This window comes from Oncorhynchus clarkii, chromosome 2 (genome assembly GCF_045791955.1).
Source record: "Oncorhynchus clarkii lewisi isolate Uvic-CL-2024 chromosome 2, UVic_Ocla_1.0, whole genome shotgun sequence".
Lineage (NCBI taxonomy): Eukaryota > Metazoa > Chordata > Actinopteri > Salmoniformes > Salmonidae > Oncorhynchus > Oncorhynchus clarkii.
Genome location: NC_092148.1, coordinates 96,880,015 through 96,892,179, shown reverse-complemented (window position 1 = coordinate 96,892,179; position 12,165 = coordinate 96,880,015). Strand labels below are relative to the sequence as shown.

Sequence of the window (12,165 nt, the reverse complement as noted above, 5' to 3'; positions counted from 1 at the left end):
GAACTGGACACTAAGACGTCTCAGGACATGGTGATGCTTGGCTGGATATATACAAGTAAACTAATTATGGTAATATCTGTATAAATAGGGTGGATTGATTGATTGCAACTCTTCAGTAAAGCTAGCAAAAAAAAACACGTCGTTTTCTCACAGGTGAAGACTGGTCTGTTGCCACTGTAGATGTCAGGTAACGTTGAAGGATTCCCTCTCAGTGTCTGGATATCTTCCTCATAAATACTGGATTATTTGCATTCATCTTGAAGATTTCTGAATTCAAACGCATTAAAACATTGCTTATTTAGTTAGCTTGCTAACATATGTCTGTCGTTAGTAAACTTAACTAACTAAGCTAGTTAGTTACAAAACAATAACAGGCAAAGATTGAAAAGAGACAGATAGATTACTTATGTTAACAAGCTAGACAAACATTTGAAAACATTACCTCACCGAAGAATACATTTTTTTTTAAACTGTAAAGCATTGTTGATTATCCTGGAGCACATTTCATTAGGTAGATAGTTAGCATAGTTAAATACATAAAAATATGTTTTTAAGTCTGAAAATCCTAAATAAAAGTTGGAAAACGGTGACGGCAGTTGACGATTTCACTTGACGTTGGCGCGAAAACAGCCAGTGATTTCTTAACGTCATAATATCAGCACAACGAACACAGTTTATTTTTTATTTGTATCAATAACTATTTTACTTGTAAGACAAAATAAGTATTTTGGAACATGTGGTAACTACATTTAATTATGAAAAATAAATAATTATCACGAAAGTAGTCCGGTCACCACCCTTGTTTCCTCCGCCGTATTGCACAGTAGAGACCTAGATTGTCCCATTTATGAAAGTTGTTTTCGCCGTTGTATAGTATTTCAATATTTAACTGGAGAAATTTATATTGACTTAGAATAGAAATATTTGCCTCTATAGTATTGCATTTATTTAACGTTACAGTTGCCGGAAGTGTGACGACGTCGGAGGCATATATCGTGTGAGTTGCATTGCCAACTTCCTTTTCTACTGTATCTTCCATTGAGTGAGGAGCCTGGTTCTCGGGGAGCCGAAACACAAATATAAAAATGGTGAGAATCCTAGCTAATTTGTTTCAATTGTATATACCATTTGGCGTCAGCGTTAGTGAGCAAGGTATAGTCGCAAACCGAACACTTGTCTCGCTACAATCTTTACAAGGCAATGCCATTTAACTCATTCCATGTCGAATCTGAACGAAGCTGACACGAGGCGACATTTTGGATGGGCACGGTTCTAGCCAAGTCACATGTACTTTCCTTGCAACCACAGGCCGGGTTTGCTCAATTATAGGTGAGATTCGTAAACCAGTATACCTTTCTTCATTAAACTGTTTTGAATATGTACTTAGTAAACCATAGCTCAGTTAGACCTTTGCCAGGTGTGCTACCTACAAACATGCCAGTAAGTCGTGATTTTACTTTTAATATATTGCAGTACTTAACTACATTTACTTGCTATGATGGTGTAATTTGCGTCCTACTTTGCGATCAGTCGACAGATGCCTACTGGCATATGCTGGCGCAAGTGAATGACGACAGCTGAATCTGAGCAAGATTGCATACTAGCTATATTAGCTAAAGTTAACCAACAGAGTCCTTCCTATCTGGCATGTTTAACTATCAACATGCGATTGGGTACATTGTAACCTACTGCAAGATTTATCAGATTTCCCTGACCTTTGTCTTCCCCAGGCTTGTGCCCGGCCTTTAATCTCTATCTACTCCGAGAAAGGAGAGAGTTCAGGCAAAAATGTCGTTATGCCTGCCGTGTTCAAGGCTCCCATCCGCCCGGACATTGTCAACTTTGTACACACCAACATGCGCAAGAACAACCGTCAGCCCTATGCTGTCAGCAAACTGGCCGGTGAGTGACTGTTTAAGCATGTATTCAATCAAATAAACGTTGCTTTTTGGAGACAGGTTGCAAGCTTTAATGATTAGTTTCCACTTCGGTCCGTGTTTCTGAAAGCAGTGATTATACTAGAAGTTCTGAAGGGCTTTGTCTGTACCATAAAACCAATAGCAGCCTATTTTGGTATGTATAGAGGACATGTTCTAATGCACTCTGGGTTCCAGGTCATCAGACAAGCGCGGAGTCCTGGGGTACAGGCCGAGCCGTGGCTCGTATTCCTCGTGTGAGGGGAGGTGGTACCCACCGCTCCGGCCAGGGAGCCTTCGGAAATGTATCCTTATCTGACAGACTAAATTAAACATTCATTTCCTATTAATCTTGCCATGTCCATCAGGTATAAATGTGCTACCGGGGTTCTGTTCATTGTGACTTTGTTTCTGTTCATTTGAGTTAATTTGTTTCTGATTGTACAAGTACAGGTGGCACCTCACTGTTTTAGTGTTCATCCGTTTGTTGCCTAATGAACAATGGTAATGCATGCTGAGGTGGACTAGACATTCAAGGGGCTTGCAGTGATGGTGTAATTTGCGTCCTACACTGTGAACAGTGACATTATGCCTGATGTCGTATGCTGTCACAAGTGGCTGACGAACATTGAGTCTGAGCAAAGCACCTAAATTCATTTAGGGCCGGTTTCCGAGACAGACTAGTCCTAAAGACCACTTAATGTTGATTTCCCGCGACTTAATGTTTGAAAAACCGACCAAAAAGATAACGATCTTAATGCTTTGTTTAGCCGTTCCTTGACCCCTGTGACTGTAGATGTGTCGTGGAGGTCGCATGTTCGCCCCCACCAAGACGTGGCGCCGCTGGCACCGCAGGATCAACACTACTCAGAAGCGTTACGCCATCTGCTCTGCCCTGGCCGCCTCCGCCCTGCCAGCACTCGTCATGTCAAAAGGTATGCCGCCCACCGTGCTCTGTGGTACTCACTACTCACTGCATAGTCTTCTTACCAGTGTAAATATGTATTTAACCTTTACACGGTCTCATTTTTAGGTAAGACACTTGTTGCTGTTGTGTATTTAAGAAATCATAGGTTCTTGGCAAGGTGCCCCTTTTCAGCTTCCCCAGAGCTTATATATTTTCGGTTAGTTAAGAACAATTTCTTATTTTCAATGACGGCCTAGTGGGTTAACTGCCTGTTCAGGGACAGAACGACAGAGTTTGTACCTTGTCAGCTCGGGGGTTTGAACTTGCAACCTTCCGGTTACTAGTCCAACGCTCTTAACCACTAGGCTACCCTGCCGGCCTAGGAACAGTGGGTTAACTGCCTTGTTCAGGGGCAGAACAATCTTGTCAGGTGAGTGCAATTTGAAGGAAGTGCTATCTAGCGCTTGTGCAATGGCTGAAAGTCTATTGTAATAGCTAGCATGCCATCTCTTCCTGTAGAGTTTGTTATGCTACCGCTAGATAGCATTAGCTCGCAAAACATCTTATTTCTTTCATACTGGACACAGACACAAATGGTATCTGACTCTGGGGAAGTAAAGATCCTCATTGCCAAAATACAGAACTTTCCCTTCAAAATGTTGATTCATTAAAGCTGACTTGCTATGATGGTGTTACTTGAGTATGACTGAGCAGTGATGGTTTACTGACTCTTGTAGCTGACAGTGGGTTGACAAAACAATTTTAACACCATATTGTGACGTGATGGCACTTTTGATCCCCCAACTTCAGCGTGTCTCACTCTCTTCACAAGATGATACTTGTGGAACTAAATGGCTGTAAATCTCTAACTAGAGGGCCTCCCCTCCTTCAGGACACCGCATTGAGGAGATCCCAGAGGTTCCTCTGGTAGTTGATGATAAAGTGGAGGGTTACAAGAAGACTAAAGAGGCCGTGCTGCTGCTGAAGAAACTCAAAGCCTGGAACGACATCAAAAAGGTCAATATAGCTAGTTACTACTGTCTCACTGGTCAATGTCCCTTTTTCCTCTTCTGAGTGACCATGAGGCAATGATGAGGTTCCACTTCAGGTCCGTGTTTCTGAATCCTGATTTGAATGGAAGTCCTGAGCCATGATGTGATTGTGAAATTGAGTGTCCTTGGATGAGTGGATGAGATTAATGTGTCCTCTGGGTGTGTGTGCAGGTATACGCATCACAGCGCATGCGAGCTGGCAAAGGTAAGATGAGGAATCGCAGGCGTATCCAGCGCAAAGGACCGTGCATCATCTACAACCAGGACCAAGGTGTCACCAAGGCCTTCAGAAACATACCTGGTATGTACTGGCTACTCGGCCCTGTTGAGAACATGTAAAGATCTCCCATTCTCTCCTACTTTGGCACCCTGTTCCCTCAATGGGGCATTACTTCCCTCAGTGTAGCTGTGATTCCCACTTCTGGTCCGTGTTTCTGAACACGGTGATTTCAGTGTTCTGAAACCTCATTATCAGTTGTCCTTTTTTTTGCCATGATTTGAAATTTTTTTTTGCATTACAATAAATCATGAATAATGGATAGGGGTTTTCTGTAAAAGGATAATGGCGAATGTTATTCTGTACTAAAGAGCATCTGCCACTCTAAATGACCAATGTAGACCCTCTTCTATTCAAAGGAAACTGTCTCGCTGTAGATGCCACTGTGTAGAAAATGGAGTTTGAGTCTCTTTAAAAAAAAAAATAATTTTTTTTTTTAATGTCGAAGTGCCTCTTCTCAATACTAAAATGTAACTGTCCTCCCATCCCTCTACCAGGCATCACCCTACAGAACGTGAACAAGCTGAACCTGCTGAGGCTCGCCCCCGGTGGTCACGTTGGTCGGTTCTGTATCTGGACCGAATCAGCCTTCCGTAAGCTGGATCAGCTCTACGGGACCTGGCGCAAATCTGCCTCTCTCAAGGTGGACTACAAGTCAGTAAAACCAGGGTTACGTGGGCCTAATCCTAATTGGACTCTGTCTGCTCTTGTGGTGTTCTGTTGATTTGATAGAAATTTGACCAGGGTTACTTAAACCAATCTAGCCTATCAAGGTTGAGCTACTACTAGCATTAGTCAGGCTAGGTGGGTGGGGTGGCACGTGCGTGTCGGTCAGGCTAGGTGGCGCGTGCGTGTCGGTCAGGCTAGGTGGCGCGTACGGAAGGGCTGCTACCAATTATATGCCAACAGATGCACATCTGTATCCTTGGTCATGAGATCCATAATTAGGGCAAAATGAATTTATTTATAAATTGACGGATTTCCTTCTAAATAACGCAGTGAAGTCATTAGTAGCTGCACATTGGGTTTATTTTTGTTCGTGTACATTTGTGCCCATATATGGCGGTCTGTTTACGTATGGGGTGTGGCTGGGCGGTGTCCTGCCCTCGGGAGGGGCGGAGCAGCTTGTCACGTCAATTTGTCTAAAGTGTTTCTACCGTACCATCTGGTCCTGTTTGTCTTGCCTGAATCAAGTCGTTCTAAAGCTAGCTACAGTATCAAGGCTAATTGAGGCTATTTTACTGCGCTCTCCGTCCTTGTCTATAACAACTAAGTATGAAACAGCTGACCTGTTGGTTGGATCATTGTAGCCTACTTCTTCTCATTTAGCCAACCCAATTCAGTCATTTTAATTACATTTTGTGTTGATTAGAAATCTCCCTCTTCACTTGTTACACATGGAGCCTCTGACTGTAACGCAGCTTTGACGTACAATTAACAAGCAGCTACTGTAAATGTGTGTAGGCTATGGGTGTCTTTAAGGAGATGCACTCATTAAAACTGTTGAATGTAGTTGTTTGTTAAAATACTTTGTCTCTAAAGAATATTCTCCCAAGTAATAGAATATTGTTTGTTGGGATAGTGGAATTACTTATTTTTTTACACAATGCCTTTTTGGGGTAGTTAAACTACCTTCATAGTTGAAAAAATATATAAAAAATCCGTTACCTGTCAGACGAGTCTCGTGTGGTTCGTAGAACATCCCCTTTCCTCAGTGGGGTCCAGTTGGTTCGGTAGCTTCCGAACGGTGTGGGCTACAAACAAACGTTGGCACGTCGGCGGTTCGGACTTGGTAATGTCCTAAGATCTCCCGGTGTATAGGGTGTACTCACTATTGGGCCGTAACTTACCAGTTGGTTAAAACTGGTTGAAAATTGAAGTTTGTCGTTTTAAACTAATTAGTGATGTTAACCAGTTGGGCATCATGTTGTAGTGTTACCCCAGCTCAGTCATCCAGAGCCCCCAACAAAGCACTTTTTTTGTGTGTAGCCCTGAACAAACTTGCCTGATTCAACTCTGAGGGCTTGGTAACTTGACCAGCTGAATCAGGTGTGCTTGTCTGGGTCAACAGCAATGTGTTGGAGGTGCTTAAGGACGGGCCTTTAGTGTGTTGGTTAGTAACAGATTTGAGAGCTATTTAATTTCTACAGTGATGAGCTTCCACTTCGGTCCGTGTTTCTGAATCCTGATATCTACCAGAAGTTCTGAGTTTTAATGAAATGCTCTAATGGTCTGTTGCTAAACCACATGCCCCCCCCCCCCCAACAACCTTAGAGGTACTGCCAGTTGTACTCTGACCTCTGTCATGTCTCCATCTGTCTCCCACCTCCAGTCTGCCCATGCACAAGATGACCAACACAGATCTGAGCAGGATTCTGAAGAGTGAGGAGATCCAGAAAGCACTTCGTGCACCAAAGTAAGCCCTGCTCACTTTCTATTGTGCAGAGCATTATGGGTACTGTAGTATGTTGCATTATCCTCCATTGTGACATTAAGCCTTGATGAGGTTCCACTTCAGGTCCGTGTTTCTGAATCCTGATTTGAATGGAAGTCCTGAGCTATTCCAATAGGTTGCATCCCGAATGACCCGTTCCCCATAATGCACTACTGTTGATCGGGGCCAATTGGGCTCAGGTCTAAAGTAGTGCACTATGTAACAAAGTGTTCCATTTGGTAATGTTACCATTAACAACATGAAGGTTCACTCAATGCTGCTATATTTGATCCCCTCCTGAACCTGTCTGGCCTCCTCACAGCAAGAAGATCAGGCGCAGAGTCCTGAAGAAGAACCCCCTGAAGAACCTGAGAATAATGATGAAGCTGAACCCCTACGCCAAGACAGCCAGACGTCAAGCCATCCTGCTGCATGACCCGGCTGTGAGTAGACACCCAAAATGGCCGACCAGGGCTCTCAGTTGCATTTGAAGGCCTGTATAATAGGGAAACTGGCTAACCATTGGGCATACTCCTGGAGTCTTAGTCTAGGCTTAATCTGTGGTGAAACAACTCCAAATTATCAATGTTTGTAGTGTGGGAGTGGTGAGTAACAGAATGAGCTATTTAATTCTACACTGCGCTTCCACTTTTGTCCGTGTTTCTGAATCCTGATATCTAGCTGAAGTTCTGAAATAAAGCTTGTGAAATACTCCCCATTGCACCTAAACAATGTGACCATAGGAGTACTAGTAGAACAACCTTCCATATCATCAGATCTCTGCTTCTGACTTGCCTAGTTAAATAAGTACAATTCTATCACCTCTATTCATACATTGAAATTGACCCAGCCCTACATCAATATCCTATATTGTCCTAATGACAAGTCTCTCTCCCGCGGCCCCCGCGCTCTCAATTCAATTTAAGAGCTTTATTGGCATAGGAAACATGTTTTAAATTGCCAAAGCAAGTGAAGTAGATAAACATTACCTTCCTGCTCTTTCTTCCCAGATCAAGGCCAAGATGCTGAAGCCTAAGAAGAAGCCGTCCAAGGCGGCCCCGTCCAAGGCGGCCCCGTCCAAGGCGGCCCCAGCCAAGGCATAGAGCAGCTCGTCTCTTCTAACAGACTTTGGGGTTCAGAGATGGTTTCAAATAAAATATGTAGAAAAACGATTTATTTCTGCAGTCTTGATAACTCTTGGATTTGGCATGACCCGTCAGGGACCCTTAAAATGAACGAGTGCTACCTTCTGTTAATTGAAAGCGATCATGCAATGCTTTCAGTTAAAATACATTATTTTACATATGCTTATTAAAGCACCTGTACACCTAGCTACAGTTGAAGTGGGAAGTTTACATACACCTCAGCCAAATACATTCAAACTCCGTTTTTCACCATTCCTGACATTTAATTCTAGTAAAGATTTCCTCTTAGGTCAGTTAGGATCACCACTTTGTTATAAGAATGTGAAATGTCAGAATAATAGTAGTGATTTATTTCAGCTTCTATTTCTTTCATCACATTCCCAGTGGGTCAGAAGTTTATATATACTCATTTAGTATTTGGTAACGTTGCCTTTAAATTGTTTAACTTGGGTCAAACGTTTCGGTACGCCTTCCACAAGCTTCCCACAATAAATTGGGTGAATTTTGGCCCATTCCTCCTGACAGCTGGTGTAACTGAGTCAGGTTTGTAGGCCTCCTTGCTCGCACACGCCTTTTCAGTTCTGCCCACACATTTTCTATATGATTGACGTCAGGGCTTTCTGATGGCCACTCCAATACCTTGACTTCGTTGTCCTTATGCCATTTTGCCACAACTTTGGAAGTATGCTTGGGGTCATTGTCCATTTGGAAGACCCATTTGCGACCAAGCTTTGACTTCTTGACTGATGTCTTGAGATGTTGCTTCAATACACATTAGTTTCTAACCTGCATGATGCCATCTATTTCGTGAAGTGCACCAGACCCTCCTGCAGCAAAGCACCCCCACAACATGATGCTGCCACGACCGTGCTTCACGGTTGGGATGGTGTTCTTCGGCTTGCAAGCCTCCGCCTTTTTCCTCCAAACATAACGAGGGTCATTATGGCCAAACAGTTATATTTTTGTTTCATCAGACCAGAGGACATTTCTCCAAAAAGTACGATCTTTGTCCCCATGTGCAGTTGCAAACCTCTGGCTTTTTTATGGCGGTTTTGGAGCAGTGGCTTCTTCCTTGCTGAGCGGCCTTTCAGGTTATGTCGATATAGGACTCGTTTTACTGTGGATATAGAAACTTTTGGACCTGTTTCCTCCAGCATCTTCACAAGGTCCTTTGCTGTTCTTGGATTGACTTGCACTTTTCGTACCAAAGTACGTTCATCTCTAGGAGACAGAACGCGTCTCCTTTCTAAGCGGTATGACGACTGCGTGGTCCCATGGTGTTTATATTTACGTACTCTTGTTTGTACAGATGAACGTGGTACCTTCAGGGGTTTGGAAATTGCTGCCAATTACACTGTTGTATTGTAATACTGGACCTGTACACTCAGCTGTGTTCTACTGTAATACTGGACCTGTACACTCAGCTGTGTTCTACTGTAATACTGGACCTGTACACCCAGCTGTGTTGTATTGGACCTGTACACCCAGCTGTGTTGTATTGGACCTGTGCACCTAGCTGTGTTGTATTGGACCTGTACACCTAGCTGTGTTGTATTGGACCTGTACACCTAGCTGGGTTGTATTGGACCTGTACACCTAGCTGGGTTGTATTGGACCTGTACACCCAGCTGGGTTGTATTGGACCTGTACACCCAGCTGGGTTGTATTGGACCTGTACACCCAGCTGGGTTGTATTGGACCTGTACACCTAGCAGGGTTGTATTGGACCTGTACACCTAGCAGGGTTGTATTAAGACCGTTTACTTTCTTCATAGTAGTGGTGCGGCCCTTTCAAGTGTGCAACACGTGTAAAGGCGTTGTCTTGGAGGTATTACTGGGAGATTCCACCATGTTGTACCAGTCCTTTTCAAATCAGTGAAGTGAACCGATGAACAGTTGGTAGTCTCGGTCCTAGTCACATGAAAACACTGGGACTGATTTTCTAGTTGAGTCCTAAGGCGCTATACAGAGAGTGGGAGAGAGAGGGTGTGTATCTAATGTATGTTCATGTGGAGATGGTAAGATCTCAATTACATACTCCTTGTGTCCTCTTGTCTCCTTCTCAAAACCCATTTGAGGGGAGTGACCTCTGGCTTTCTCGGTTTTTAAGGAGAGGCAAAGAATATTTATTTTAATTTCACCTTTATTTAACCAGGTAGGCTAGTTGAGAACAAGTTCTCATTTACAACTGCGACCTGGCCAAGATAAAGCAAAGCAGTGCGACACAAACAGTTACACATAAACAAATGTACAGTCAATAACACAATAGAAAGATATATGTACAATGTGTGCAAATGTAGAAGAGTAGGGAGGTAAAGGCAATAAATAGGCCATTAGAGGTGAAAATAATTACAATTTAACATTAATACTTGAGTGATAGATGTGCAGATGATGTGCAAGAGGGTAAGTAATAGACTGCATCCAGTTTGCTGAGTAGAGTGTTGGGGGCTATTTTGTAAATGACATCGCTGAAGTCGAGGATTGGTAGGATGGTCAGTTTTACGAGGGAATGTTTGGCAGCATGAGTGAAGGATGCTTTGTTGCGAAATAGGAAGCCGATTTCTAGATTTAATTTTTGATTGGAGATGTTTAATATGAGTCTGGATGGACAGGTTTACAGTCTAGCCAGAAACCTAGGTATTTGTAGTTATCCACGTATTCTAAGTCAGAAACGTCCAGAGTAGTGATGTTGGACAGGCGGGTAGGTACAGGTAGCGATCGGTTGAAGAGCATGCATTTAGTTTTACTTGTATTTAAGAGCAATTGGAGGCCATGGAATGAGAGTTGTATGGCATTGAAGCTTGCCTGGAGGGTTGTTAACACAGTGTCCAAAGAAGGGCCAGAAGTATACAGAATGGTGTCGTCTGCGTAGAGGTGGATCAGAGACTCACCAGCAGCAAGAGCGACATCATTGATGTATACAGAGAAGAGTCGGTCTACATCCTAGTGTACTATGGGATACTGTATATTATATAGGACTACATCCTAGTGCACTATGGGATACTGTATATGTTATAGGACTACAACCTAGTGTACTATGGGATACTGTATATTATATAGGGCTACATCCTAGTGCACTATGGGATACTGTATATTATATAGGGCTACATCCTAGTGCACTATGGGATACTGTATATTATATAGGGCTACATCCTAGTGCACTATGGGATTCTGTATATTATATAGGGCTACATCCTAGTGTACCATGGGATACTGTATATTATATAGGGCTACATCCTAGTGCACTATGGGATACTGTATATGTTATAGGACTACAACCTAGTGTACTATGGGATACTGTATATTATATAGGGCTACATCCTAGTGCACTATGGGATACTGTATATTATATAGGGCTACATCCTAGTGCACTATGGGATTCTGTATATTATATAGGGCTACATCCTAGTGTACCATGGGATACTGTATATTATATAGGGCTACATCCTAGTGCACTATGGGATACTGTATATGTTATAGGACTACAACCTAGTGTACTATGGGATACTGTATATTATATAGGGCTACATCCTAGTGCACTATGGGATACTGTATATTATATAGGGCTACATCCTAGTGCACTATGGGATACTGTATATTATATAGGGCTACATCCTAATGCACTATGGGATACTGTATATTATATAGGGCTACATCCTAGTGCACTATGGGATACTGTATATTATATAGGGCTACATCCTAGTGCACTATGGGATACTGTATATTATATAGGGCTACATCCTAATGCACTATGGGATACTCTATATTATATAGGGCTACATCCTAGTGTACTATGGGATACTGTATTATATAGGGCTACATCCTAGTGCACTATGGGATACTGTATATTATATAGGGCTACATCCTAGTGCACTATGGGATACTGTATATTATATAGGGCTACATCCTAATGCACTATGGGATACTGTATATTATATAGGGCTACATCCTAGTGCACTATGGGATACTGTATATTATATAGGGCTACATCCTAGTGCACTATGGGATACTGTATATTATATAGGGCTACATCCTAATGCACTATGGGATACTGTATATTATATAGGGCTACATCCTAGTGTACTATGGGATACTGTATATTATATAGGGCTACATCCTAGTGCACTATGGGATACTGTATATTATATAGGGCTACATCCTAGTGCACTATGGGATACTGTATATTATATAGGGCTACATCCTAGTGCACTATGGGATACTGTATATTATATAGGGCTACATCCTAGTGCACTATGGGATACTGTATATTATACAGGGCTAGGGTATATCATTATCTCCAGCCAGTGTGTTGAAGGTTGATTATATTATGACCAGGGGTTGAAACCTAAATTATTTTACGATCGTTTCATTCTGAACAGAACCATTATTTTCTTTGTTCTGTTCCACCGTTCCGACCAGTAAAATAAAGTTCTG

The 12,165-nt window shown here is 42.5% G+C and overlaps 1 protein-coding gene and 6 non-coding genes across 8 annotated transcripts; all 7 read left to right on the top strand.

Moving 5' to 3' along the window:
* The first annotated feature begins 934 nt into the window (after positions 1 to 934).
* LOC139376725 (large ribosomal subunit protein uL4B-like) lies at positions 935 to 7,758 on the top strand. Of its 2 annotated transcripts, none has more exons than XM_071119614.1 (10): positions 935 to 1,088; positions 1,731 to 1,902; positions 2,115 to 2,221; positions 2,713 to 2,851; positions 3,716 to 3,840; positions 4,047 to 4,176; positions 4,650 to 4,806; positions 6,485 to 6,568; positions 6,909 to 7,029; positions 7,597 to 7,758. In XM_071119614.1, exons 1-10 carry the CDS (start codon positions 1,086 to 1,088, stop codon positions 7,687 to 7,689), a joined length of 1,131 nt encoding a protein of 376 aa, XP_070975715.1. In that variant the 5' UTR covers positions 935 to 1,085; the 3' UTR covers positions 7,690 to 7,758. The 2 variants fall into 2 exon arrangements, with proteins under 2 accessions (XP_070975715.1, XP_070975723.1); XM_071119622.1 differs by having other exon boundaries at positions 1,018 to 1,329.
* LOC139383637 (small nucleolar RNA SNORD16) lies at positions 1,492 to 1,590 on the top strand. Its single transcript, XR_011628759.1, has one exon. It is a non-coding gene; the product is annotated as a small nucleolar RNA SNORD16 (small nucleolar RNA).
* On the top strand, positions 1,967 to 2,035 carry LOC139383614 (small nucleolar RNA SNORD18). The gene has a single exon (XR_011628755.1). It is a non-coding gene; the product is annotated as a small nucleolar RNA SNORD18 (small nucleolar RNA).
* On the top strand, positions 2,459 to 2,557 carry LOC139383630 (small nucleolar RNA SNORD16). The gene has a single exon (XR_011628758.1). It is a non-coding gene; the product is annotated as a small nucleolar RNA SNORD16 (small nucleolar RNA).
* On the top strand, positions 3,907 to 3,974 carry LOC139383600 (small nucleolar RNA SNORD18). Its single transcript, XR_011628753.1, has one exon. It is a non-coding gene; the product is annotated as a small nucleolar RNA SNORD18 (small nucleolar RNA).
* LOC139383622 (small nucleolar RNA SNORD18) lies at positions 6,297 to 6,364 on the top strand. The gene has a single exon (XR_011628756.1). It is a non-coding gene; the product is annotated as a small nucleolar RNA SNORD18 (small nucleolar RNA).
* On the top strand, positions 6,646 to 6,713 carry LOC139383608 (small nucleolar RNA SNORD18). The gene has a single exon (XR_011628754.1). It is a non-coding gene; the product is annotated as a small nucleolar RNA SNORD18 (small nucleolar RNA).
* Positions 7,759 to 12,165: the final 4,407 nt, after the last annotated feature.